This window comes from Manacus candei, unplaced genomic scaffold (assembly GCF_025592945.1).
Source record: "Manacus candei isolate 608988 ecotype Guabito, Panama unplaced genomic scaffold, ASM2559294v1 h1tg000026l, whole genome shotgun sequence".
NCBI classification, from domain to species: Eukaryota; Metazoa; Chordata; class Aves; order Passeriformes; family Pipridae; genus Manacus; species Manacus candei.
Genome location: NW_026138074.1, coordinates 6,388,504 through 6,415,680, shown reverse-complemented (window position 1 = coordinate 6,415,680; position 27,177 = coordinate 6,388,504). Strand labels below are relative to the sequence as shown.

The following is a 27,177-nucleotide window of genomic DNA, read 5'->3' as shown; positions in this document are numbered from 1 at the left end:
GCACAGAGGTATAAAAGGATATACTGCCAAGTAGCCAAAGTGTGCTTCCACTTAAAAGAGACTTGATTTTCAAGGGTCTACAACTGGAATGCTAACTGGCAAAACTCAGAAGTTACTTCTGATAGATAAAAAGAGGGCCTTAAAAAGACTAGACTTTAAGTGGAATTAATTTAGAACAAATACTAGAATTCATCACAGTTTTCAGATAATTATGCTTTATCATTAATGCTATTCAGAAAGGAAAATGGGAAATATTTTCTGGAAGTTGTGAATCAAAGCAGAGCATTAGCCATGACGGATCTGCCATGGGACAGTCAGAGGAGCACAAGAAAAAGGCCCATAGAAAGAATATCTCTAATTGAACTTCATGCAGTTTGAGAAATAGTGCAGTATTTAACAATTCTGGGAATAAGTAAAAAGCTGTCCAAATTAAAAAACAAAAACCAAAACAAAACCGACCAAACCAAAACTGGTAAGGCCTTGTTCTGGCCCTAGGCTACTTTGGATGGCACAGTAAGGAATGATGCTAGAGTTTAAGAATCTCTTGTGTTTCTATAGTCCTTGCAGCTATAAAAGGTTTGTGTATGGAATATAACTATTTCATAACTGAGTAATATATTACAGAGGGTAACTAGCTGTTACTAGTTCATTTAAGAAAATAGTTTCAAAAGGCACTATGTGCCAAAATTGCAAGACTAAATATATTGTATTGTAAAAAAAAAGGCATTAATGACTGCTTCCTGGAGATGAGCATTATAGGTTTCAATTTGTAGCTACAAAGCAATGACATTTTCATTGCACTCAGAAAATTGTACATTGTCTATTGAGTGAATTGAAGACTTAGAAAATGGATATGGGTGTTCAATTTTTATATCTACACAACTGTTGAAGAACTAGGTAAAACTACCTGCTTTGACATGACTCCTGAAGTCACAAACATACCCCCCAACCTGCTCAAATATGTTCAGCACAGTCTTTCTATAAGCTAGCAGAAGCACTCAAATACTTGTAAAAATGAATGGAAAACTGAACAGAAGCTTTAAATCAGTGCAGGCTGGGCAATCATAGGCTCCCTTATCACTTCCTAAAATGACTTGCTTAGAGTAAATTGAAGAGCTTTGATAGTTCAGATAGCTGTACAATTCACATGTTCAGAGTGGTGATCACCTTCAAATTTAAGCACTTAATTTAAAAGCTTCAGTAATTTTAAATCGCTATGTGTCACTGAGTGGCAGGCAGAGACTTGAGTGCTACAGTATTTTAAAAACTTCGGGTGTTCTGCTTAATATTTTTCTTTCAGGGACTTCAGAGAGGGTTCTTATAGTCAAGCGTGGAAAATGGAACAGATTTCAAGATTACTGTAGAAAAGTAAGAGACTTTATGCTTTTCAAAAATTGGAGCAGAGGAGGTCTTCTCTCGGGAAGGTACAGTTCCTAAGCCTGTGCTTGCCCTTTTCTTTGAACTGTTTGACCAACATCCTTGTGTGGGCTGTGGCAGAAGGTAGAAATAGAGGTAATGGAGTTTACGTGGGCATCAAGAGACTTTTCTGTCTATTTACTCTCCTGAAAGAGCCTGCCCAGGTTAGGTTTGTTTCCATTAGGCATTTCTCCTTAACACCTACTTCCAGAGAAGCACATAGGAATGAGAATTTACTGATATTTGAACGCTTCCCCACTTGTGGATTCAGATATTTTTGTCTGGCTGAAGGTTTCTTCATTTGTTATTTTGGTTTTACTAAACTTCAGTTTGATGTCAGGATAAATCCTTCCCGTGTGCTTTTAACTACCCATGTACAACATTTATTGGTTAAATGTTTTGCTGAAGACTGAGCTGAACTGTAAGTGGCTGCCTTGGACTTGGTCTTAGCAGGTAGGAGAGGTGCAGAGCATACCACAGAGATGTCACAGGAAAGGAACAGGGCAGGGTGCCACAAACTACAGACTCCAGAAAGTTTGCAAATTAAATGTCAAGAATTAAATCCTACGTGAAGATCCATGGGAGCAATTTAGTGGAATTGATACTTTGTGACCTCTCATTTAGCAGGATGAGAGCAAAGTTAGGCTCCTGTGAGGTAAATGTGAAGAGTTTTTTTCACTTCCAGAAAATTAGAATTTGGCTCACAGAGATTTTATTATTGAGGGTGCCACTTTAAATGCTAATCACTATTTGCAGGCTTATTACAGCTTCAGACTGGCTTCTTCAAAGGAATGAAGGGGTATTTCATGTTCATCTACCAGTAAAATTTGAAAATCCCAGCTTGAAGGTACAAGGGTACAGGCCAAATATGACTTCAGTGATTGTTTTGCCAAGGCCTCTTTCAGTCTCCATGTCTGTGAGTAGTCCCAAACTATACAATGATCTTGTGTTGGTGTACCTAAGTTGGACCTAAGGGGTGTTACAAAATCTGGCATCAGACCAATGTCATACAGCTGGAAGAGAAGAGGCGGGGGAGCTGCAATAAGTTGTATTGGTTGAGGACAGAATGAGTCCCCAGTATAGTTTGCCGAAACACCCACTGGTTAAAATGGGAATTTATGAGTCCTGATGTTAGACCTATTAATGCAGCCAATGTATACATATCATACTGGATACAACTTTTATGTCATAAGGAAACCTGGCCTGCTTCAACTATGGACTATATTTCACCCGGCCAAGTACCCTGACACAGAACTCGGCTTAACACCCCGCTGATATTACGCAGCTGAAACTCTTCTGTACACCTGGTGAAAGACTTGTTGTGGCTCACTGGATCTCTACCTTTGTTTGATGATTCTTTTGGTTGAACTTATGTAGGTTATGTGGGTTAAATTATGGCTTTTCTGTGTGCAAATTGAAGAGCCAGTTTAAATTTTAAAGTAATCTCTCCCTGCCTCACTCCTCATGACTTGAATGGATTTACGCTGTGTTTAAGTATGGTAAAACTGTCTGAGCAATTGCTTCCATTTTAAATGAGTGTCCTCTCACTTTCACTTTGTTTTTTTCCAAGAGCATACTTTTTTTTTTTTTTTGGTGACACATCCCAGGAAGAACTGGCTTTTTTCTGTACTTCACCTCTTACTGCAACATTCCAGACACTTTGTAGTTTGGGTCTATGAGACTGATGTTTCCCACACACCTGGCTTCCTGAAATCCAGTGCCAAGGTGTTCAGATGTACTTGTCTTACTCAAGAGTTGAATCTGCTAACTGAATCTTACGTTTAAGGCAGTGAAAAATTTCATACTCCACCTTCCAAAGTGTTCAGGTGTCAAAAGCAGGCTGTGAACATTTTGTGAATGGCCATGCTGATGCTTGCAGAGAGGTCAAGCAATGTGAAAACTACTTACTTTTGCGTGTGGGTGACCCTAGTGGTCATTCTTGGTTTGTCACTTTTCTTTGACGTGACAAGAAGGTGTTAGAAATTACATAGTGAACACCTAGGGAGTTCCTGCCCAGAATAATTGCAGAGACCTGGAGATATGCCCTGAAGCATATAGTTTTAGGTATTTCTGTTTTTTGGGAGGTAAAATACAAAGTAATTCTGAACAATGATAATGAGGTTATATCAACAAGTTGTTTGAGAGGTTTGGGTATTTAGGGAGGGATGTTGTTCCTTTCTTCCCATTTGCTTGTTAGAAGTTTGAAGGTTAAGTATCTGAGGGGACTGTGAAGCTTGCAGGTTTTGGAATAACCGTGTTGCAATGTTGATGGGTTTTGCCTGGAAAAAGGAGACAGGCAAAATCAAACTGTATTTCTTTGAGTGAATTTACTAGCCAATGTTTGAGACAAAGTTAGATTGCTTTCTTGTTTTTATTTAAGGAAAATCAGTAATCTTTGTATTTTCTCTGAATTTACACTGGCTTCCTCTAATTTTTCAATATGAATTTCTGTTTTATCACATTGCAAACGTTCATTTTTTCTGTTCTTTCTCTGTTAATAAATTTTCATGTGTTCACTTACCTGTTCAAATTCTTTTTATTGAAAGTTACTGTCCGTAGAGGAGTTCTTACTGCTCAAGTTATTTACTTTATGAAGTCCTGAAAGGACTCAGGAGGCTGTGATTACAGATTGTCCCCGAACAAAATAAATTGTGTAAGAATATGATATTAACTTTTCTAAGTGTTAAACACAGTTTAAACACTTAACACAGTCACGTCACAGTTCACTTCTGATGCCACATCCATAACACTGAAGGACAGAGGACATACCTGTCTAGCCCTCTCACCAGCATGGGCCTGAAAGAAATGGAAAGACTTGTGTGGGAGAAAAGGCCAGTATTTTTACTAAAAGGAGGCTTATCATGCATTCCACAAAAACTATTTATTATTTTTTTTTTCAAGTCCATTAGCCTTGTCTTTTACAAGAAGTATGCTTCAGCTATCTTGTCGACCAGCCTTTTAATTTTAGGATCCTTGTTTGAGTTTCTCAATAAGTCACAACAGTTGACTTAGTTGCATAGCTGTCAGGTCAGAATTGTACCTCTGTACACCCACCACTGGAAGGAATACTTGATGTTTTCCCAGGGATGTGACTTTGTCATGGGAACTGCACTCCTTACTAGCAAAATTGTGAACATTTTTAATTTTCTCATGGGAAGAAGTAGAATAACATTAATTCCCAAACTGAAAATGTTGAATGGCATTCCCAGACTCAGTAGTGGTTTATATAACGGAATCTGTCACTTCAGAAAATTCATAACCCAATCTCTCTTCGTAGTACAGGCAGACTTATAATTTAACAGTGTAAGAAAATTCAATGCCAATGTGGACACCCCTGTGTTTCACTGCAGGAAAGAATTACAGCACAGTTCTCAGGAATTCTATTGTGCAAGAACTAGCAATAGCATATAAAATGCTGGTATTCAACTAATATGTCTTTCTTTTACACTATGTCTCAATTGAATGAAGAAAAATACCCAAACAAAATTGTACTGTGTTTTGATTATTACAAAATCATGGTCATATGGTTATGTTTGCCATTGAAATAATTTCCATTGAAATTGTTTTAGTAAGTGTATATGCAAAATCACAGAAAATACTGTTCCTATAAATAAAGATAGCAGCCCAAGAGGTGGCTGAGTCAGTGCAAAGAATAACAGGGGTTTACTGGCAAAAGGGTGGTATTTTGAATACTCATAATTTATTTACTCAGTCTATCTTAAAATTTCAGCCCATAATTTATACATGAAACTGAATACCATAGTACAGGGGGGGACTAAAAGGCAAGTATTCATTTCCAAAGTATTCATTTCCAGCTCTAACATCTCAGTCTTTAAACAAGACCTGCTACTTAACATACTGGTTAGACAGATGGATAAGTGTTGGTAGATATGAGATTTATAGTTTGGCATTATTTAACTGCTCAATAATTTGCTTGTACTAGCACCCTAGAGACACATTTTTTCAGAAAGTCTGATTTTTCGACATTTATTCTAGTAATGGTAGGTTGAGAGTTGTTATGGAAATTAAAGTCCCATTTCGGGCCCCAGTTCAACAAAGCATTTAAGTAATTCTTAACTTAAAGTATATCTTAAACCAAATCCTATTTTAACAAAGACAAAAAAAAAAAAGAGAAGTCTTCAGAGGAGCTTCCTCACATAGTTAAAGTTGAGAGCGGGGAGTTTTTCTTAAAATGAACTTAGAAATGCTGCCTATATCAGAGGCTGAAGACACTGTCTGTTGAAAGGGATATTTAAAGATGAAGTTACCTGTTGTCCAAAAAGCCTGTGTGATGTGGTGAAGGAGGCGAGAAACTCAATTCAAATTTTGGAGCAGAATATAGAATGAACTGGATTTATGATGCTTAGCGGGAGTGCTTTGAGACAAAAGAAAAGATGTTTTGCAAAGAAAAAGAGCCGTATCTCAGTCACAAACTTATTGGACAGTTAGGCATGTTCTCCTGAGACTTTGTGATACTAGAGGCTTTGCTGAAAAGCTGGAAAAAAGACCTTGTCTAAAGATGGAGAGACTTCCATCAAGTTGGCAGCTGAATCTCTTGTATCTTTCTGTCACAAGGAGCATCTTTATGTAGCATCATCTCAGCTCCCTGTTCTGGAGAACTTTAGGGATTCTCTATATATTCTCTAACTCTCTATGTTGAGAGTTAAAATGGCTCTTTTGCCTTGTACAATCCCAGGTCCTGTTAAAGGACTTGAAAAATTTTGATAGGTAAGTTTCAGGTTTGGTATTGTTGGCCATAATCTGTATTTATGGGTCTCCTCGTAAAATTCTATGATATAGCTTTCAGTTTTCAAAGCAAAACATCACTAAGAATATTTATGTCCACCTCGCCTTCCCCAGTAAATTGGAAGCTGTTATTTACAGTTTTTTAGCCAGATACAGTTATTTGCTTCACACAGGTAGTCTTTCTTATGAAAATTTTATGACATTCAACAGGAAAATACCTGGTGACCTTGTGTTTTGCCACCTGGTGTGATGCAAGATAAAAATCCACAATTTCACCTTTGAAGACACTCAGATGACAAATAGTGAGGAAAAGAAAAAATACCTTTCTGTGTAAGTAAGCCGTTTCCTTGGTCTTGGAGAGAGATTTAAGGAAAGTAAATTAAAAATATCTATCAAGTATGAAACACAAGTCATGATGACAAAAACATTTTTCCAGTCACCAGTCTGGAACATTAGGGAGATCAAAATATATCTAAACCCTAAGTTTTGTTAGAGTAAAAAGGCAATTTTATCATGTTTAATGAAAATTCCCCTGTGATAGAAGTTCAGCACTGCAAAGTGTCTTATTTTTCCATATGACAACAGAAAGCATGACATAGGAAAAGCTCAGACTTAACAGATTTCTTAATTAATTATGTCTCTATATTTCAGCATATGACTGAAGGTCATAACAACCTTATAGAAAATGTATAAATGGATCTGTAGTGAGTCTAAACAAGCACACATTAATATGTAGCTAATGACAAGAAGCACTTTTCTTTATGTGGCAGCAAATTGTTATTAAGCAGAAAAAAGTTGATATTATTCTGATAATGCACTGCACAGTTAATTTCACCACATTCTTATTTTAACTTCAAGACACTTAGAGCTTCTTCTGGGTACCTTTTATTAAGTTTGTCTGAAGAGGGCAGCCTTTCCTAATGCACTTGGAATTGTCTTAATTTGGCAAGGTTAGTGTACACTAAACAAATTGACAAAGGACAAGCTCACAATCCCAAGTTTGCCTCTCATTATTGCCTGTGTTTTCCTCGAAGTTTCTTTCCACATATATTTATCGACCAACTGCAAAAAATATTATTGTTTTAAATATTTGACCTCTGCTAAAACACAGTCGAATTTCACTTACTCTCTATGCCAAATCAATGCAGACTTGCTGTGATATTTCTAGAAAGAAATCTAAAGAAAATGTTTTTTAGAAATTTCTCAAATATGAGTGTTGCTTATTCTTTCTGCAGTCTAGAAGTAAGTGCTATTTGCATGCATTCTTAAATGCTAAGAATGCATGTGACTAGAACAGTGAAATATCTGTCCCCTTCTGTTGACAGTCCTCCTAATCTTTTATGTTTTCATGCTGAACTCCTCTCCAGACTTTGAAAGGAAGCATTAGCCTGCAAGTGGACAGTGATGTTACATTTAGTTTTATTTTATACTTTAATCATAAGAAAACATTAAAAAAATAATCTTAAGCAAATTCATGCATTGCCATGTTACCAGGAAAGATGAATGTACACTCTGCATTTTGCAATTAGTGTGATAGATTTGAGGGCTCTTAGAAGAATTTATTGCTCTGATGTGCCTCGATCATGGTGCAGGGAGGGGCATTTGAAGAAGCTGGAATGATATATTTTCTCAGTTATTGCTGCTCTAGCCACTATGTCACATCTCCTCTTGCGGTGACAGCCAGATCTGAATGCCCATCTCACCTTCTGTGGTGTTGGGATTTAGGTTGTGTGATAGTCCCGAGGGAGGAGTGTATGCTGAACATGGGGAGCAAGCACAGGGATTTTGAACAAGGAGAACCTAAAAACTGGTACTAGAAAAGGAAGGTAGGTGAAGACAATAGGTATAGGATTTCTCAATGTTTGCACATACAAGCATACTGTTTGCAAAACAGTATTACCTGCATTACTAGAATCCCTCTGTAAAAATCATTCCAACACATTGCTTGGACAATAACAGTGGTGGTGTGGAAACTGTGCAAAACAGTAAGCTAACTATATTCTTAGTAATTCTGTCTGGAAGTGTCTGCAACAAAATGAGATTGCTTTATGTACCCAGGAGCCCAGGAAGTTTGCTGTGGTGGTTGACAGCTAGTGAACCTTGTACCACATCACAGTCACAGTGGCTGTCACCCATGCCAGTTATATTATGCTTGCACTGACTACAGTCAAACTGCAGGACAATGTCACCCCTTCAGTTTATCAGCTTCTTTTCTCAGCTGATGATTATGCAATATCGGTGCTAATCTACCCAAATGATCTCTTTTTTAATTTGATGACTTTTTAGGGACTTTTTTGGAAAATAAATATACAAAGAAAATTTCTCTGAGGTCATTAGGTTCAAAGTAGCAAATAATTGAATTTCCTCCTCTCACAGATTTGTACAGCTATTTAAGCTGCCAAATTCATTGTAACCTCATGGCACTGCTTGACAGAAGGCTTGCTCAAAATCTTATCATTACACAGCTATTTACCTGGTTTTACAATCCTTGAATTTCATTCATGTTCATTGGTCTGAAAATACTCTTTTATTCCTACCTTGTCCTTCCTAGAGCAGCCATTTGCTCAGAAGTCAAGGCAGTTCCTTCTAACCTCAGATTCTCTCAATGACTGGACCAATTGAAAAAGTATGAGACTTCTTCCTCTTCCCACTTTAGTACTGGATTGTTATGAAACAGAGCAGAAATTCATTAGTCTCCCTACTTAGAAAGCACTTAACTTTCTACATAACAGTTCCATACTTTTGCTATGTTCTTCTAAGATATCAGATTCTGTCCTTGCTGGCCAAAGACCCACCAGATTATTCTTCCTAAATCCTCAAAGAAATTACACTTTAATTGTCTTTATACCAGTGTTTTCCCTCGAGACAACACCTAACTGAAATTGATTGCTTGTTTTCATTTTTTGTGACTAATCTTGGGAGGGAACATCATTCTCTTTGCCAGACACCTATACTTGCTGTCTTTCACTGTTTCCTCTGTTTAAAGAGAATGTGTCTGTAAAAGGTATGGAGCCTAGATTTTTCAGGTTGAAACAGGAAGAAACAGGCAAATAACTCTCACATTTTCAATACATTTTTATTTTGAAGTTGTAAAAGTGACTTTCTCTTTTCACTCCTATGGAATGTTTGCAAAATTAGGTTGTAAAAGATTGGAATAAGCTTATTGTATCCAAGTCTTAATAATTTAGCAGGAATTGCCAGCATTTTTCCTGAATGTCTAATTGCTTTTTGAATACTTTAAAAATTTCATTCATCTTAGAATGACTTCTTTATCTAGACAATAACCTTTTGTTGTTCATTTTTATCTCTTGCCATTAAAGAGATCATTACAGTACCTCCTCCATCTTTCTATGATTGCACTGTTTGCAAATAAGGATTTTTATTTTTGTGCTTTACTGAACCTTCATGATTCATGCCCTTCCCTCCCAGTACTGAAACACATGTAAAATATTCTGAATATTTACTGCATACCATCCTTTACTTAAATTTCTACACTATTCTGTTTTACATTATCAAGACTCTTCTCTCTTCTAGCTTTATTATAATCTTCAATGTAAGCACAATTCTGAATTCTTATTTTTTTTTGGTGAACATTAACAAAAAAAAGAAAGATCCTCCAACACCTTTATGGTGGCATCCATTGGCTTTATATTTGTATTTGTTCCTCTAATGTTATTTGATACTCTCTATAGTGCATCTCTGAAGGTTTCCTACTTAGTGTCAGTTTTCAGTGTGGTCACTTTGTTATCTTTTAATATCATAGACCTGATATTACTCAAAAATTCTGGGTCACTTTTTGCATTTCTTGTCTGCTATTATAATGGGACAGATAATCTTTCTCAAAATAGCTGCTGGAAGAGAACAGCTCTCATTACAATGAATTTATTTTATGTTCTTGCTGTTATTCCTTTGCCTCAAATCAACATTAATTCCATTTTTGCAGACCTATGCAAACTTCTGAAGAAAGCCCCATCTTTTGGTCCCACAAAACTAATTCCATTCCACTGTCTGCCATAACAAGACTGTCTATTTTATAGAGTCATACAATCATAGAATATCCTGAGTTGGAAGGGACCCACAAGGATCATTGGAGTCCAACTCCTGGCCCTGCACAGGACAACCCCAAGAATCACACCACATGCCTGAGAGTGTTGTCCAAATGCTTCTTGAACTCTGGCAGCCTTGGTGCTGTGACCTCTTCCCCTACACCTCCTTCTGATCCAGCATTTCATTTGCTGAGGAAAATGGAGAGAGTCCAAAGGACACACAAGATGTCATATGTTCCAGGTTCTTCTGATAATGCATCTCATATTCTTGTTCATTCTTTCAATAGGACTAGGTGTCCTGGTAACATCAGTACTGTTGTGTTCCCTGACTGGTTCTTAAAATTACCAATTGCTAATAATGTAGCATTGCTCAACATAATACTATACTTACTTCCTAGCTGGTAGTCTTTTTTCCACAGAAGCAGCTGCTAACTTTTAGAAAGCCACTTTCCAACCAGACTATCTCTCATACAGCTCTGATGTGCTCCCCTACCTTCTCCGTAGTGCTTGGGAGAGTTCTTGACCTCAAAGCATAGAATGTTTCCATATTTTTTCTTTTTTTTTTCTCTCAAGCTGTGACGGTTTCTCCACCTTATGTAACTGCATGTTTCCAAGTCTTGTGACTTTTTTACAATTTCTTAATTGTACATTTCATGGATAAGGATGCCAATTTTATGTCAGCTCCATCTGCGAGACTTAAAGATTGTTCCTCAATCTCTTTGCAGTTTATCTTCAAACTCTGGCTTTGAAAGAAAGTGCTGACTGCACAGCAAATCATGGTGTATGTAGCATCTCCACAGAAAAGTTCTTTCACTATATAAAAATTCCTTAGAAAGACATTATTGCTTCTCACCAACAATAACAGTTTTTCAGTTTGTTTGTGATTGAAATATGCTGCACTTTTGTTGATCAAAACAAATTGGAATGGAGAAGGAATTAATGGCTACAGCACTGTTGGTCTGAGCTTGACCAGTCAGTTCTTCTAAGGTAGATGTGGTTTGAGATTGATAGTGCAATCTCTAATATCAGTTCTTATATGATTTGCGAGATATAAAAGGTTTGTGGACTTCATCACCATTTAAATACACACTTTGAAACTTCAAATACATTAATTATTAACAAACTTTAACAATCAGGTAGGATATGGGAGGTCATATAGTGAAGGGTTGGAGTTTCCTTAGCACAAAACTCCTGGTAGGAAAGTGTAAAGAGAGTTTCTGAAGAGAGGGTATTTTCCTCCCTGGCTTTGTCTTTTTCCCCCCCCCCCTTTCTTAATGTCTGTATTAAATTGATGAACAGGAGTGGACAAAGAGAAAAAAAGAGAGGAAGACGAGCCCTACACCATGGTTCAGAGTCCATGTCAAATTGTTAGTGTCAAGAATCCATGGATGGGGTGAGCGACAGATGACTTATAGTACTTTTTGCAATTTCACCTCAAAAATTATGAGTCAGTATGTTGATGATCAAGAGTGGATATAAAATGCAAGTGAGTAGTTTGAGTGAGTGCCTGAGTTCCTATAAAAGCATCTACAGAATGCATTTGCTTCATCAAAGCCCAAACCCACAGGTTCAGAGATGTACTTCTATGGTTGACAGCTCAGTCAATATCTTTCCTGCTCTGTCTCTTCCTGTCATAACATTGATTTCTGTAAGCTAGAGGAAGTAATCCCTAATGACATTGTGTAACAGTGTTAAGGAAATTGTTTTCCCACTGCACACTTTTTCATACACAACTTATAAGTGTATTTCATTACGTACAAACTTTACCTCTTTTAACTCTGTTATATTTTATTTCCTGCCATTGTATCCAGATCAGCTGCTTTTTTAGTGTTTTTTTTCTTGATTTTACACTTTTATGGGACAACATAGTTGGTGATTCCCCTGCATCATCTCATCCCTGGAAAACAATGATGTCACTTTGACATATGCTATTCACTCAGCTGCCAAGCTAGCTGAAGAATGCATCATGTGCCCTTTGCATGGAAGAAAAGACCATATTGTCATGTCACGTACCATCATTCCACTGCTGTCAACGTCACTACATTTAATTTTGTGTGCTAACCCCATGATCAGCAATGATCACCATTGCGTGGTAAAAACTGCTGCATAGCTGTAAATGAAATAACATTCCTGTTTTTAATCTAATTATCAGCCTTTTCTCTCTTCATTTTTCCCAGCCAAACCCCAAAAAACCAAACCAAAACAAAAAAATCAAAATAAATTTCTCTTAAATTTTATAGTACTAGCCTGACTAGAAAGAAGGCAGTTTTCCAGGCAGTTTTGGAGGATTTTTAACTTATATATTTTTGAAGAAACCATGAATATTTAAAGTATTGGGAATTTGTTTTGTCTTATTTCCAGAGTGGCACTAGCTGTGAATTTCCAGCATAGTATTGGTATTGTTAAAAAATGGGATGAGGTTTTGAAGAGAGCAAGGAATCGTGTATATTTATGGCACAGGAGTGAAAATGGCTTCATGGGTGAGCAGCGCATTTGTAATGAGCAGGCTTTAGTGGGGTTTGTCTCCCCATGGGGTCAGGTGTGATACCAGATTGGAAGCAGAGATACCCTTTCCACTCAGCTGACTCCTCTGATCCTTTGAGATGATGTCTGTAAGGAAGAGGCTGTAAAGGATTTAGTTTTATTAAGTGTGTGAGGTCTTACCTCACACAGAGAATCAGCATGGCTTAAGTGTGTCTGGAGCCGGACCACAGGCAGGTATGGATTGATATGTAGGCATGAAGTCTATGTTGTTTTATGAGATATCACTGGTTCAAATTTCAGACTGGTTCAAAATTCCTCCAAGCACCATTTTTGATCAGATAGAATCAGTTAAGTTGTCACCATTTTTATTTAGCTTCTATGTAGAAATTAGAATTGTTGTGGAATAAGCTCAAGAAGTGAAGAGAAATAAAACTCGCAAACCACCTCCCCCCTGCTCCAATCTGCTGCGGTTAATGTCAAAAGGACTTCACCCATCAGTCGTTCCTGGAGAGTGATAAAAGATATTATAGCCTTTTATAGGATGAAAAACTTTGTTTTTCACTCACGTTTCTTTTCATAAATTCATGCTATGAAAAAAAAATAAAATAAACGAGTAAACCCAAAGGTCTGTATCTCACAATAAGCATCCATTGAATATTATTTCTTTTTAATACAACATTACTGATTCCTCTTTGCAAAAGTCACTGATATACAAAACTCCATGAAAAAAAGAAAACAAACTTCAAAGAAAGAACTTCAGTGCCTTAACATCTTACAGAGTTGTCAGATGTCTCTATTACTTCGTTCAGCAAATGAATTTTTGAGTTTAAGAAAAAAATAAGGGAAATTCCATAGCAAATGTTAGGAAAAAAGTAATCTAAATAGTGGACAGTGCAATATATATCCTCAGTTTGATGTCTTCCTTGCATAAACAGCTGGACTCTGTACTCTTTAAACAAACAACACCTCTAATAAAATTGGTGAACAAGATACCTGCTGAATACCAGCAAGATTTTAGACCAGAAAACCAAAGAGCTGAGGAATTGGTGGTTTATCATGTATATCATGGAACTATAACTGTATTCTCAAAGTACTACAGATACTAAGTACTTTTTCTCTGAAAAAAATGGTTTTGATATGATTAAATGTTTAGCATTATGTTCCATTTACTTCCATATTATATTTTCTCTATCTATAAATAAAATTCTTTTCTCGCCTTCTTGCCCTTCCAAAAAATTCTTACTAAGTCCTGAAAGTCAAGACAGTACACGTCTTTACCAATGAGCTGCATTTTAAAGATTAACACGGTTTGTAGGAGTTCATAAGGCAGTTCACAAGTACCCTTGTCTACATAGCAAATTTGCTACCATAATAACCCTTTAAGCCCTAGAAGAGGACAAATTGCCTAAGTCTCTTGGTAGGAAGGAGAACAGGGACTGTGGGTAGATTTAATTTCACCTAACATTAACCATCCCAAGTTAGATGTCTCAATTTAACTGGCTGCTTAGCCTTTCTTTTCAGTAAATGGATGGAAAGAGACAGGTACTTCTAGACAGTAATTCATCCCAACTTAAGATACCTTTCCAAGCTAATGGGATAAATTGCCATGCCCATCAGAAGACTTTAGAATGTTATTTGGATGTAGAACAAATTATAAACTTTGGCTTTGTTATTAGAGCATAAACTTTTTTTTGTTTTTAGAAATACTGTCAGAATAAAGACACTTGTAATTCTTTTTCCATGCCATGATTTTTTCATAATTTTGGAGTGTGACCTTACATTGACCTCTCCTTGACTGACTGAGGAATTCTTTATGGACTCTATATGTTCTTGGCTTGTACTGCATACAGTCACTAAGCCCTTTGCCCAAGAATGAGATAGTAGTACATATTTCCATGAGCTCTCACGTTGAGCCATACTTAAATTTCCATGTATTCTCCTAAAATTTTTTTTATTGCTTATTGCTATGTTATCTACTGTGTTCAATAGTAGGAATCTTCTGAGAAAACAATTTTCCTGTGAACTGCATATAAAACAGCATCTTTGCACATACAGTACATCATTTGCTCTTCTTTTATCTGTGCAACTTTACTGCTATGAAAAATACTTTTCTTACTGCTCTCACTGGGATTTGGAGGCAGTCTGATGTTTCATCAGCATTCTTTACATTCAGGCTTGGGTCTGGCTGTGTGCTTGAAATGTTGCACCTGAATCTACATCAGATTTTTTCCACTCATACTGACTCCTGTCTGGGCAGCTGTGTGTAGACCACGAGCTTTCCTCACCACTTTTTCCACGATTTCCATCTCAGATACCAAAACTCACACATCCAGTTTCCAGTTTTATTTCATTCAGAAGTACATCTGAATGAAGATAAGAATCTGCTGTGATTCTTATATATATTCTGTGATTTCTAAAGTTTTGATCCGAAGTTCATCGGTCTTCTAAAGCAACCGGTGATCACCTGCAGCTGAGTGAGTTTAACCTCTCTTCACAGGTGGGGGAAATGAGAAGGAGGGTCAAGGACATAAGGAACACCTTGGAGAAGCAGGTAATTAGTGCAGTGAGACCTAATTAGTTTTTAATAGTTGGGGAGGGGTTCTGTACTTGCTTATGGCTGAGAGGCAGCTTGTACTGAGTAGAAACAAGCTTAGGAAGGTAGGAGGGCTGGATATAAAATTAGCTAAGTGGGAGGGCTTAGGACTTGCTACAGACCCTGGAGTAGTTGAGAGCTGCTTGGTTTTGATGTTTTCAGTGATGGTGTTAGGGAACTCTACAAGACCAAAGAGGAAGTTTATGTTCAGGGTTTCTGTTTAGGTGCTAGTTGTGCTAGTAGGAGAGTCCTTAAATGTTCTGTGTGTGTGCTGTGCTCCTTTTTCGAAAGAAAGAGTAAAGTGGGAGGTGATTTTAACTGAAGAAAAGGATGTGGCTTAAAGGGCTAAATGCAGCCTGTGTTCTCTCTGGTAAAATACCTTGTGAAAATACAAGATGTGGAGGTTTCCTTTGTGCACAAGTTGTATGCAAAAGCTACTCATCCAGTGGAGAGTGTGGTCTAGCTTGTGACCCTGGCTGCTAGGAATGAAGAGTCATATTCCTAGAGGCAGGTGATTGTCCAATTTCTACTGACTGTAGTGAAATAGGAGTGAGAGTGTGTGTGTTTAGTGTTTGTTCATGCATAACTTCTTAAGTCACTTGCCTCAAGTATTTTAACTGTTGAGATGATCAGGGGTTGTGGTCTGGCCTTCAGTTTTTTTCCTATTGCCCCTTAGAACCTGTAGAGAAGCATAGATGAATGTGTTTTCCAGATATTGTGTGTGATCCTTTGCTCTATAACTTAGTAGTTTGGTTGCCTTGGAATGTGCAAGTGAACTTACTTTTTGATCTGTAAATGGAGGAAGAAAAAAATCCTGGAAGGATAGGGGAAATAAATGCTGATCTTAGACCTCTGTTTTCACTGGTTTTTTTTTGTTGTTGTTGTTGTTTGTTTGTTTTGTTTTTGTGTTTTTTTGTTTGTATTTTTTTTTAAAGTGCCTACTTAATCAAATTGGAAAATGGAGGTCAGTTTATAAGTACTTCTGAAGCTCTAGTCCCTTCTTATTTGTAAAGTTAAAAATATAATAATCTTCTGCCTTTGTCTTTGGAGGTATTTGTCTGCTGGGTGTCTGTTCTGGAAAGGATTTGCCTGTTTCTCTGTAATATTGCAGTACCGTTTCTCTGTGGGATATTTGTCTTTTGGATGTCCTTGAAACTGAGATGGAAGAGTTCAAAAGAGTGATTGCTGTAAAGGAAATGTACCTACTAAAAGTAACAGGTATTGGAGTAAGTAATGAAACCCAAGACTGGTATTTATGGGTTTAGACAGGAGGAATATGCAGTTTTATTGGACGATACTAAAGGCAGACATACATTACATATATATTAATTAAGACAGATGTGTGGTGCTTGTTGAAAGGCATCTTTCTGGCAAACAACTTCCAGATGCTTCTAGAAAATACTCCAGCTATCTCATTATTCAACTTGTTGTTTATAGATTGACCAGTCATTCTCCTGAAGCAGATGGAGATAGTTTTCGTAAGTGTTTATAAAGCTGAAATCAGCATTGTGTGCATTTTGTCTTTTCTGAAGTTTCTGTCAAAAGAAAGTATTATTCTGTCGCATGGTGTATCTGTAGCCTGTCCTTCTAAGGGTGTCCAGGAGAAGCTAAATACACTATACAGTAATGCTATTAATTAAATTTGTAAAATAACTGCTTTTTGATAGAGTAACACTTAAGCACAATTACAGCAGTGGCTGTTTCTCATTAGTGGGAATGACATGTCAGCTTTAGAATATGTAATGATGTATAAGCCCTAGTGGTTATAATTGGCATAGAAATGTACTATATCCTTGGGTGTTAAAAGCCATAAGCTATTTATTTTCATACTTACAAAGAGTGTACTACATTGTGGTATTAATCTCACATGGATTGTCATACTTGCATTTTTTTAGTAGAATTTATGTCCATATGGTTCAAATATGAATCTGTCCCCCTTTTAGCATCCTGCTGGTGACATAATGTACTGATAAATTAGTATCTCATGTCTGTATCATGAGCCTGTTTGAATTCAGATCTCATGAGAAAGAAACTCAAACCTACCTGGTCTTCCTGATATGGATAGTCTTGCTGTCATGAGGGTTTTGTAATACCTGAGCTTATACAATATGATAGCGATATACTTGCAAGAAATTTGACTATTGGCTATTGCCTGGTGTTTTAGGCTTTTCTTGAAATATCAAATTCACAGTGAGAAGTGGATTTGGAGGCACCATATTATGAAAGGCTCTGGCCTAAACTAGGAGTAAATGGTGTTGAAGTTGACGATATAAAATAATTTTGAAACCAGGGGTAATGTGTAATAAAATAATTAGTGGAGTTCTATTAGACACAATATTGCATTGACTCTTTTGCAATATCAAAGGCAGTTTGATTATAAGGTCCATATGGGACACACATGAGGTGGAAATATGACATAGATGTGAAAGTATATGGTGTGGTCTTTTTCGTAGTGTTTCAGAAAAAAAAATTGGAGAAATGGGTGAGAGAAGTATAGGGATAAATCATAAAAACTGCTTGTTAAATATATAATCTATTACCTATTCCAAAAATACCTAAGTTTCATTTTTGGGTAAGGTACAGTGATTCTGAAAGAACAATTTTGCTGTATTTTCTCTTGGCACCCTTCCTTCAAGCCTGCTGACCCACAGGAAACACCACCTGTGGTCAGTGGCTCAATGTCCAAGTGCAGAACAGTGACAACTCTTTGAGAGTGACCTTATAGCCAATTCTTTATCCACTGGGCAGTCCATTTGTTAAATCCATGTCTCTCCAATTTAGAGACAAGGATGTCATGTGAGACAACATCAAACCCCTTGCAGAAGTCCATGTAGATAATGTCAGTTGCTCTTCCCTTTGGAACATGTTTGCTAAATCTGAGGAAGTTACCTGGCTGATGGGTAGTGCTTTGCAGCCCCAGTTTAGCATTTAAGTTTGTGGTCTAGGTGACATGTTAAAATTAAGGTGAAAATCAAGGTTCTGAGGTTCAAGGCTGAACAGATCATTGGTTGCAAATTCAGCAAACTTTCATGTCTGATTTTAATGCTGCTTTATCATATTTGTGGTTTCTGGAGGTTTTTGTTAGGGTTTTTTTTTCTATAGGCACTTACATGGTTGACACTGGTGAACTTTACTGTGTGTATGACAGACATTTTGGTGAATATTTAACATGTCTTTCTTTTATTTTGCAGAGACCTACAGCCAACAAGACTTCTGGTGCTCCTTCCTACAGCAGATGGTCCAGTTCGCAGCCCCATCAGGTAATATGACCTTGTCAAAACGGATAAGAAGTTCAGGTTGACACATGCTTCCTTTTAAAATGAATCTATGAGAGGATCAGAGAGTGTTATCTACCTGCAACAGCCCAACTAGGTCATACTGATCTCTGAGGCTGTTGCAGGATATCCTGTGGCAGACTATTAGATGCAGTTCCTGCTCATAGAGGGACTTGTATAGCTGTGCCTCCTCTAGTGCAGTGGTGCCCCTTGTGGTTTGTCAGGGATGGTAGTTATGGCTGCATACCCCTATTCTTTGCATCTTGTCCCTTAAGTTAGAAGTGTGCGTGTTTGATGCTCTTTGGCAACACGTGAAGTCATGTTCTCTCATGCCAACCTTTCCCCCCCGCGCCATTGTTTTTTGTCCTACTTAAAATAACTGAGTTGTGAAGTGGTTACAACAGTCAAAATTTTCAGGAAAATTTGTTGTGAACCCAAACTGAAGCCAGAAAGCTGTTCAGTGATAGCCAGAAAGCAGTATTACTGGTAATGATCCTTTATAAGAATCTGAATGATATTCAGGGTTTCTGTTAGTTTATCAAAACCAAAGGAATTTTTTTGACCATAGGCGAGGACATGGCTTGCTTTGCCATTAAAGAACAATGTATTTCAACTAAAGCAACTTTCTCTTTAAAAACTCTTCAGGTGTTTGTTCAGTAGTGATTGTGTTGACATTGCTTTCTTCCAACCTCTACTTTTGTTTTTTTCCTGCTACTTTCTACCTTCACTTCTTTTTAAAAAAAGACCCAAACAACCCACAAAACCCAAAAACATCACCCTCCCTTGATACTATGAAAAACTTAAATTACTCTAGTGAGTTAACCCTTCATCTGACATACTGGATTTTCGTTTTGAAGGAAGTGTATGCACTAAGGGAGGAAACTTCCAGTAAGTTGATATTTGGCCTCAAAAACTAAAGCCAGAGAAACCATGAATTTTATTTGTATTCAAATTAGGATGGGGGGGGGGGGAAAAAGGCGGCTAAATGCTTCCTGGGCTGTTAGCTACCTATTTCACGACCCTTCTAGTGTTAATAATTCTGTTTCCACAAAGTATTGTGAGAGTTTTGTTCTTCCTCTTCACACAAAAGTATTGTTTTTTGCTTGCAAAGGTTGCTATGTTTTCTTTTACCTTTTAAACATGGAATTTTTACTGTTGGGGGGAAGAATGAAGAATATGTAGACAAAAGGTTAATTCATTTCAGTGGTTATTGCTTGCCCCATCCTAAGACATTGGACAGGGAGCAAGAAAAAGTTCATGGAGTATCACTAACATATACAAGGACTGTTCCCCTCTTCCTGTGTGTCTGCAGTTGCATGGGAGTTAGTGGGAGGTGCATTCCTAAGTCAGGAGGAGATCATCCTAACAAATCATATGAAGTGCACCTTATGCTCTACACACTTGATTTCCTTTTTGAGGAGGAAAGGGAAGATAAGTGCATAATAAAGATTGTTTGTAGTGTTACAACCCTGTCAAACCAGGAGCAGAGTTAAGGGATTAACTACCAGGAATGTTGCTTGAAAGTATGTCTAGACCATCCAGCATCTGCAGGAAAAAGGTTGTTCTAATGTATTAAAGCATGCCTGTGGTAATTTTCCTCCACCTGTGTTGTACCCCTTACATTTTAATCTCATCTTCCTTTGTCATTTACGCTCTAATCTTTTCTTTTTCATCCTTGTTTATTGTAAGCTTTTGTCTGCTGTGTTTTGGGTTTAATAAGCCTATAAACTTGCCTCATGGATATTACAAATGCCAGTACCAACTGTGAGGATGTGTAGCCATGCCGTGGTTCAGTTTGGGAGACCTGAATACTGCTGTGCGCTCTCATGAGCTGAGTGACAAAATATTTGTATTGGATCAGAGATTTGTATTCAGCCTTGCAACTTGTCAGCATCTATATATAGTTTATTTAAATTTTTTTTTTTTTAAGATGGCTTTCCAGGAAAGAAAAAGATTAAAGTTCAAATTCATATTGCCTGCATTTTCTTGAGTCTCATGCAGTGAACCCAGTGAAGGCTTTTCCGCATGCATCTTATGAGAATCCACACAGAAATTTAATAGAACTACATGGCTGAGACCTTTGATGCAGCTAAGAAATGTTAAAAGTTAAATTGATTCCCTCCTTCCCTCACCCAAGTTTTCTTTTTTCATTTCCACAATCTATGTGAAGTTGGAAGGTCCATTGGGTGAGAGATTTGAAAGGGGTTCTGCAGGTGAGGTCAATGAGTCACAGAAAATAACATATTTTTCCCTGACTTATTTTACTTTGTGCTACCCAGACATGCTTATATTTTGTGTCGGATAAGCTGAAGCATGTTTATCTATCTCAAATATGCTATCTGGGGAAGGTTTTTTAATAAGTTTCTATTGACTAACCGCTCTCATGGACACGTGGAATTTGTATGCTAAGGTTTTTTTTTATGTGAAGCTGCTCAGAGAATGGTGGTTTGTTTGGGTTCCCCCCCCCCCCCCGCCCCTTAAGCCTGGGAAAATGTCTTGTTGCAGGGGAGGCATCTTTAAAACTTGATTTAGAGGTTCCTTCTGACTGCCCTGGGAAAGAGGCATTAGTACCTTCTTGAAGCTAGTTTTTTTTTTTTTAAGCATTCCACTTTCTCAATGTCAGAATAAGAAGCCAATAGTCTAAAAGGTTGATCTTTTTTGAAGTCGAGGAATTAGTCTATTGAATTAAAGGACTTGAGGGGTGGGCAGGAAAGCCAAACCAAACTCAAGCTTCCGAACTGGCATTCACGGAGCTGTGTTGGATCTTGCTGCCTTCAGATGCACTAAACTGGCTTGAGGGATGGGATCAAGGAGCAAATAGACGCTAATGAGCCAAAATTGCCTACAGTACTGTGCTTGGCTAGTGGCACTGCTTGATGTGTGAAGTCTGCGGCAGTTTTGTGAGAAGCTCTGAAGTGAACTTGGTCCTTCTGTGGTACTCTGAAGGCTGTGTGTGCTTCCTCAAGTGCAACTGGCTCTTACTACTGATGAAAATGAATGAGGAAGTGGCATTTTATCAAGCATGATGTTAGAGCTGATTTATAACATGATGCTGCTTTTGCTGAGTGGGATGACAACCAAGGAAAAACTTCTTAAAGTTGTGTGGGACAGTCTGTCTGACATCAGGAATCACAGGTACACAGGCAGGCTGGGACACAAGGCACTTGGCATTGCAGCTTGGCTGTCCCTAGAAGCAGTTTTAACGTGAACAATTCACTCATTACTGGTAATGACTTGAGAACTATGTGCTAGGAACTACTGGGGTCATATAGTAAAAATGAAGAAAAAAAACCCTGTTTCTTCCTTAGAAAAAACAGATAAAACCCAGTATTTCAGATGCCAGTTTAAGGCTGAGGCGTTGAAGGAAACTATAGGTGAAGTGTCCTGAAAGGAAGAATAACAAGACAATGATCCTTCTAATTTGCTATGTGCTTTCTAATTTGCTATGTGCTTTCTAATTTGCTATGTGCTTTCTAATTTGCTATGTGCTAACCGTTGATGAGGCAAAAAGTGGGTAAAACCTAATCAGATCTCAGAAATAAATTCACCTTATATGCAAGCAGAAGACAGTGATAGGCTGTCTTTTCTTGCTCATGAGCACGCTGGGGAGCTGGTGAAATCTGACAATCCATTTTGTCTTTACTGTTGGCTGGTGTCTTAGTGGCAATATTCCAGGTCTCCTGCACAACGGTTGTTAGCAAGGGTATCTTTAGAAATGCTTAGATTATATTACTTTCTAGAAATATATGAATACATCTTTAGTATTAGGTGCTAAATGAGCCTGCAGAATAATTGGTGTGTATTAAATGCCATTAAAAATAATATGGAACATTTCAGCATTTCCTCCCTCCCCATATCTATTAGTGAGACATTGACTTATGAGCTAATGAAGTAAAAATGCAGAAAGTGAAACGGTGTCCAATGGGCCACAGGACAGGTGGACTCTTAGCTGAACTTCCATAAAGTTTCTCTGTCTGATTCCACTGCTGCTTTGTTACTCAGTTATTGCTCTGGCTTTCTGGTTGTGGTAACACAAGCTCTTTGCTTTCTTGCTGGTCTGTTACTGAACTTGGCATCAATGCCCTAAGGTCAGAATGATGTTTTTTCTTCAATATCCTGCTCTTTAAACATAGGGATGAGTATGCAGTGGTTAACGGTTTCTTAGAGGAATCTGAACAGACAGTGGATGTTGACAAACATTCAGTGTAGTATCTAAATTTTAAACAGATCTTTTAGCATTCCATGTGATAGTTTCACAGCTTCTTTGTGATTGAGATGATGGAAATACCAGTGAACCAGACAAGAAGACAGAAGCTAGGAAAGATGGTATTCCAGCTTTACTGTGGCAGCTGTTTCATTGAATTCCAGGACAGAGATTTCAAATATCTCTCTTGCTTCCTCCTTGTTATGTGTGTGTGTCCCTGCTTTCCCCTTGCCTTGTTTTTGCCCTTGTGTTCTTCCTGTATGTGTTGGAGCAGTAATGTGTTGATAAGCAGATAATTAGACAGGTGTCAGTTTAGTAGTCTCTTTCACAGTGCATAAGGTCAAATGAACCTTCTGATTAATTGTGCAGCATGAGAGTAGAGCATTTATTTAGTTTTAAAAAGCTACTCCAGATACGGTTGCTGGTAGCAGTTGAGATTATTACAGCCTACTTTTATCCAAAATAAGACACCTGCAGATGAAATTCATCACTTCTTAATGCAGGGAGATGGGTAATGGTGAGTTTCCTTTATGGGATCCAGCATGTCACCTGAACACAAAGATAATTGGAGTACCTGTTAACAGTGGCTCAGAAGATCCATTCCTGTGGAATGACTTTTCTTCTAAACTGGTTTGAGATACCTAATTCTAAATACTAAATAAAGAGTAATAAATAGTCATGTATTCAGCTCTTTAGAATCTTATTTGTTTGTTTTCCCTTCAGTGCCTCAAGTCTGACTTGGAAAAAGTCAGTATTGAGAAAGTCACTGTCTCCCTGATGACTCAGCTGTTTGCTTTTCTGCTGAGCGCTGCACACTGTGGCAGTAAACTTTAGGTTATGTGCCTGTCCACTAGAAAACATACTGAGAACACCAACAATTTTCCCAGAAGCCACTGAACAGCTGTCAAAGGGCAACAGCATTCCTTCACTCTTGACCTAGGTTTGAGCTGTACCAGTTTGCTCATTTAAATGAGAGTTACTTAGTCCAGCTACTAGGGTTAAACGTTATTATAAAGGTCAAATGAGATCTGGTGACTTTCCAAAGGCAAACTAGACAACCCAAACCACAGAAATACGTTACTGCCTCCTGACACTTGGCATATAACCAAAAAACCTAGCAAAATTCAATGAGCTTAATTGGAGTTAATAAGGGAAATTTGTCAGTTTTCTAATAAACTGAATAAAAAAACCCCTAAATACCTCCTTTCCAAAATACATCTTTTCAGAACTGTACATACCTCTATACCATACATCCTCATAGTTGTACAACATTTGAACTTGGTTCTTGTTGCATTTTAATCCTGGTTACATTTGGATAAGCATGTGGAAAAAATCAAATATGCAATGAAAGAAGCTGAATTTTTTTGACATGTAAAACGGAGTCACTGAATTTCAACAAGCCTCTTTTAGGCTTACCTTAGATAATTCATTAAGTTTGAGGCAGTGCCTTATGGAAACAAATTTAACTAGTTAAACACTTGTTGCAAGGCATCATGTATAAAAGAATAATTGTACTTTTAAGTTCACTGAAGGATTGGAAAGTTCAAATGTCTGTGATCAATACTCCAGGTCTGCTGCCGTTATTACATCCACAGTATATGCTGTGTTATGCGCATTATAGCCTTTGTGGGATTTTGTCTATGATTAATAAAGACCGACCCATGTAGTAGGTCAGTCTTTATTAATAGTAGACAAAATATTAGATAGCCTTTTTTTTGTGTCTCACTTCTCGTAGCACTTGTTAATCTCTTCTGCTAGAGCTTGGTGGTTTCTTCTGGTCAGTTGGAAACCTGGTTTTAAAGGCTCTGCTTGACTCAGAGTTGGATGTTTCCTCAGTAAAATCTGTCGGCTGCTGCTTCTACTCTGATGCTTTTGGTAGACCATCATATGGGAAGACTGAACCTGGCATCTCTTTTTGAAAGCAACAGGAATCTGTAGCCTGCTCTGGTAAGCCCAACTTCACAAAGATCAGTGGCAAGGGCAGAGCAGACCTATTAATCTCAGGGACTGCTCTGCAAGTAACAGGAGAGCAGGGCACACTGAGTTGGCTACTCATCTAAGTGCACTGGTACAGCAAGGTGCGTAAGCTATTTTTATTGTCTGAAGATAACTCAGCCAAATGAGACTCAAGAGTGGTTGTATCTGATGCCAAGCAAAGTACAGCATCAACTTAGCTTTGAAAAGCTAAGGCTTTTGTAAACGAAATAAGAAGGGAAACTAAAAAAGGAAACTGATTTCTTCTGGTCAGTGGCAGAATATGAGTAAATGTATGTAGTGTTATTCAAAGGTTGCTCATCCAAATATGCTGCCTGTTGTCTTTGCAAAATCACCAAGCAGCCTACTGAATTGAACATAAAGCTGTTTTGTAAGCGGCAAGCAGGATGAGACCCTGTGCCTGGAGGGAAGCAATGGAGTTGATAAGGTTCAACCCCGTGTTTCTCTTGCTACTTGTGGAGAAACACTTTGTATCTGATATCATCAGTCTTCAGCCTGCTATGTTAGTAGTTTTGTATCTTTAGAAAGAAACCAAAACCTACAGTCAAAAGCAGGGTTTATGCTTTCTGGGTAAGTGTAAATCACAAAATGCAGTTCTTCTGCAATCTATGTACCTGGTACCTCTAGGCCACTCTGTGGGTTGGAGATATACATATCCCTCACCGAGTGTGGGATTTGGGCATTAGTTACCAATACACAACAATTGCGTGAGTCTAGTATTACAATACTTAAAAGTCTGGAGATTGCATGCTTTCCAGAAGGTATGATGGTAAGTCTTGGTAAAATAATTGTGTTAAATTTCCCCTGATTATGGTATATAGATGTTAAACTTTAGGTGTAATGGTTATTGAAAAATAAGAGGACTCTTCTACAGGTGTGAGGAAAAATAGAACACATTTCCTTTCTCCTCATTACTCAGTCAGATACCATTGGTATTGTGTTGCACTTTCAAGTTCAGAAGATTCCATCTATAATTTAACTAATCTTAAAATCAGCATGCAGGGAAAAAATGCTTTTGTTCAAAGTGATAATTCTAAACAGATGCCATAGTTGGATTTTTTTTTCTAGACCAGCAAACTTTTTACTCTGTTCATTTGTTATGTAATTACTTTTGATGACGAAGACCAAGTGAGTGTATTATGCTAAGTGTCTGCTCCGTGTGCTCAGGTTTGCCTAGAGAAATATGTGTGCTGGAGATGAGGGAAACTAGCAGCATTTGTACTGATTTCCATAGATGTAAAACATTCCTAAAAGCTATCTGTCAGCTGCATTTATATTGTCTCTCAGAACTAATTTTTTCTAGAAGTAGAATTTAATAAGATTTAAAAAGACTGAAAACTATTTGGTTCTACAAATTTTCTAACCAATAAAGACAAAGTTCTTCCTGTGTCACACATATTGCCACTGAAAATGCCCTACCCCTTTTGGAAACCTCACTTCTAAACTGCAGAGTCAATTTGTTGAGTACCTCAACCTTCTTGTTATCTGTTGTTATGAGTTTACCAGTGTTGTTTATTGGAAGCATACACCTTTGTCCATCCTTTTTTGGTTAGCAGACCAGTAGAAGCCCTTCTTGTTATTCTTCATGGCCTTTGTCAGGTTCAGTTCCAGCTTCGCCTCAGCCTTTCTCACCCTATCCCTACACAACTGAACTTCATCTCTATGCTCTCCCCAGGTTACCTGTCCTTGTTTCCACTGTGCATTTGCTTCTTTCCCCTTTAGTTTGATCAGCAGTTCGCTACTGAGCGTTCCTTGCCTGATTTCTTGCCTCTGGGGATTGCTAGCTTTGCCGCTCTATGGAAGACTTCCTTAAAGATCTGCCAGCTCTGTTCTACTCCCCTGCCCCTGGGGGTACTCTCCAAGGGGTTCCTATTGACTATCTCCTTGAAGAGATGGAAATTTGCTTTCCTAAAGTTCAGGGGTCTAACTTTACTCTTTACCTGACCCATATCCCTCAGGACTGCAAACTCCAGCAATGCTCAAGCACTGCAGCCCAGGCTGCCTCCCATTTTGATGTCCCCAATTATCTTGCTTACATTGGAGATGTTATGGATTTCCTAACACTGGGACAAAAGGCTCAGTTTTTTCAAGAATAAGGCTAAACTTTCCTTCCTGTGCAGACTTTCTGGTTAAGAGATGAGCTCACCCCAGAGCTCAAGGAATAATTCAGTTAAAGTCAATCAGCTGCCAGACGTGTGTACGTTCACTATCAGGCTTAATTAATTTTGTTGTTCACACAGCTACACAGTTGAATTCTACCAAAATTCTATAGTGGATTGATTGAATTCAGAACTCTTTAAATCTGTGAGTCTTTTAAGGAAACTATCTCCTTGCTGCATCCAGCAACATTATTCTGGACTTCTTGACTCTTCCCAAGGTTCAGATCTTGTCAGATAAACTTCAGATAATACTGTTTGA

General features: G+C 37.8%; 1 protein-coding gene across 5 annotated transcripts in view; it reads left to right on the top strand.

Annotated features, from left to right (window-relative positions):
* RBMS3 (RNA binding motif single stranded interacting protein 3) overlaps positions 1 to 27,177 on the top strand; it is a 765,077-nt gene that overhangs the window by 147,712 nt on the left and 590,188 nt on the right. For all 5 annotated transcript variants that reach the window (XM_051789016.1, XM_051789015.1, XM_051789013.1 and 2 more), the window contains one exon: positions 18,477 to 18,545. In XM_051789016.1, coding sequence (XP_051644976.1) covers positions 18,477 to 18,545 — 69 coding nt within the window. The remainder of the gene's footprint in view (positions 1 to 18,476; positions 18,546 to 27,177) is intronic.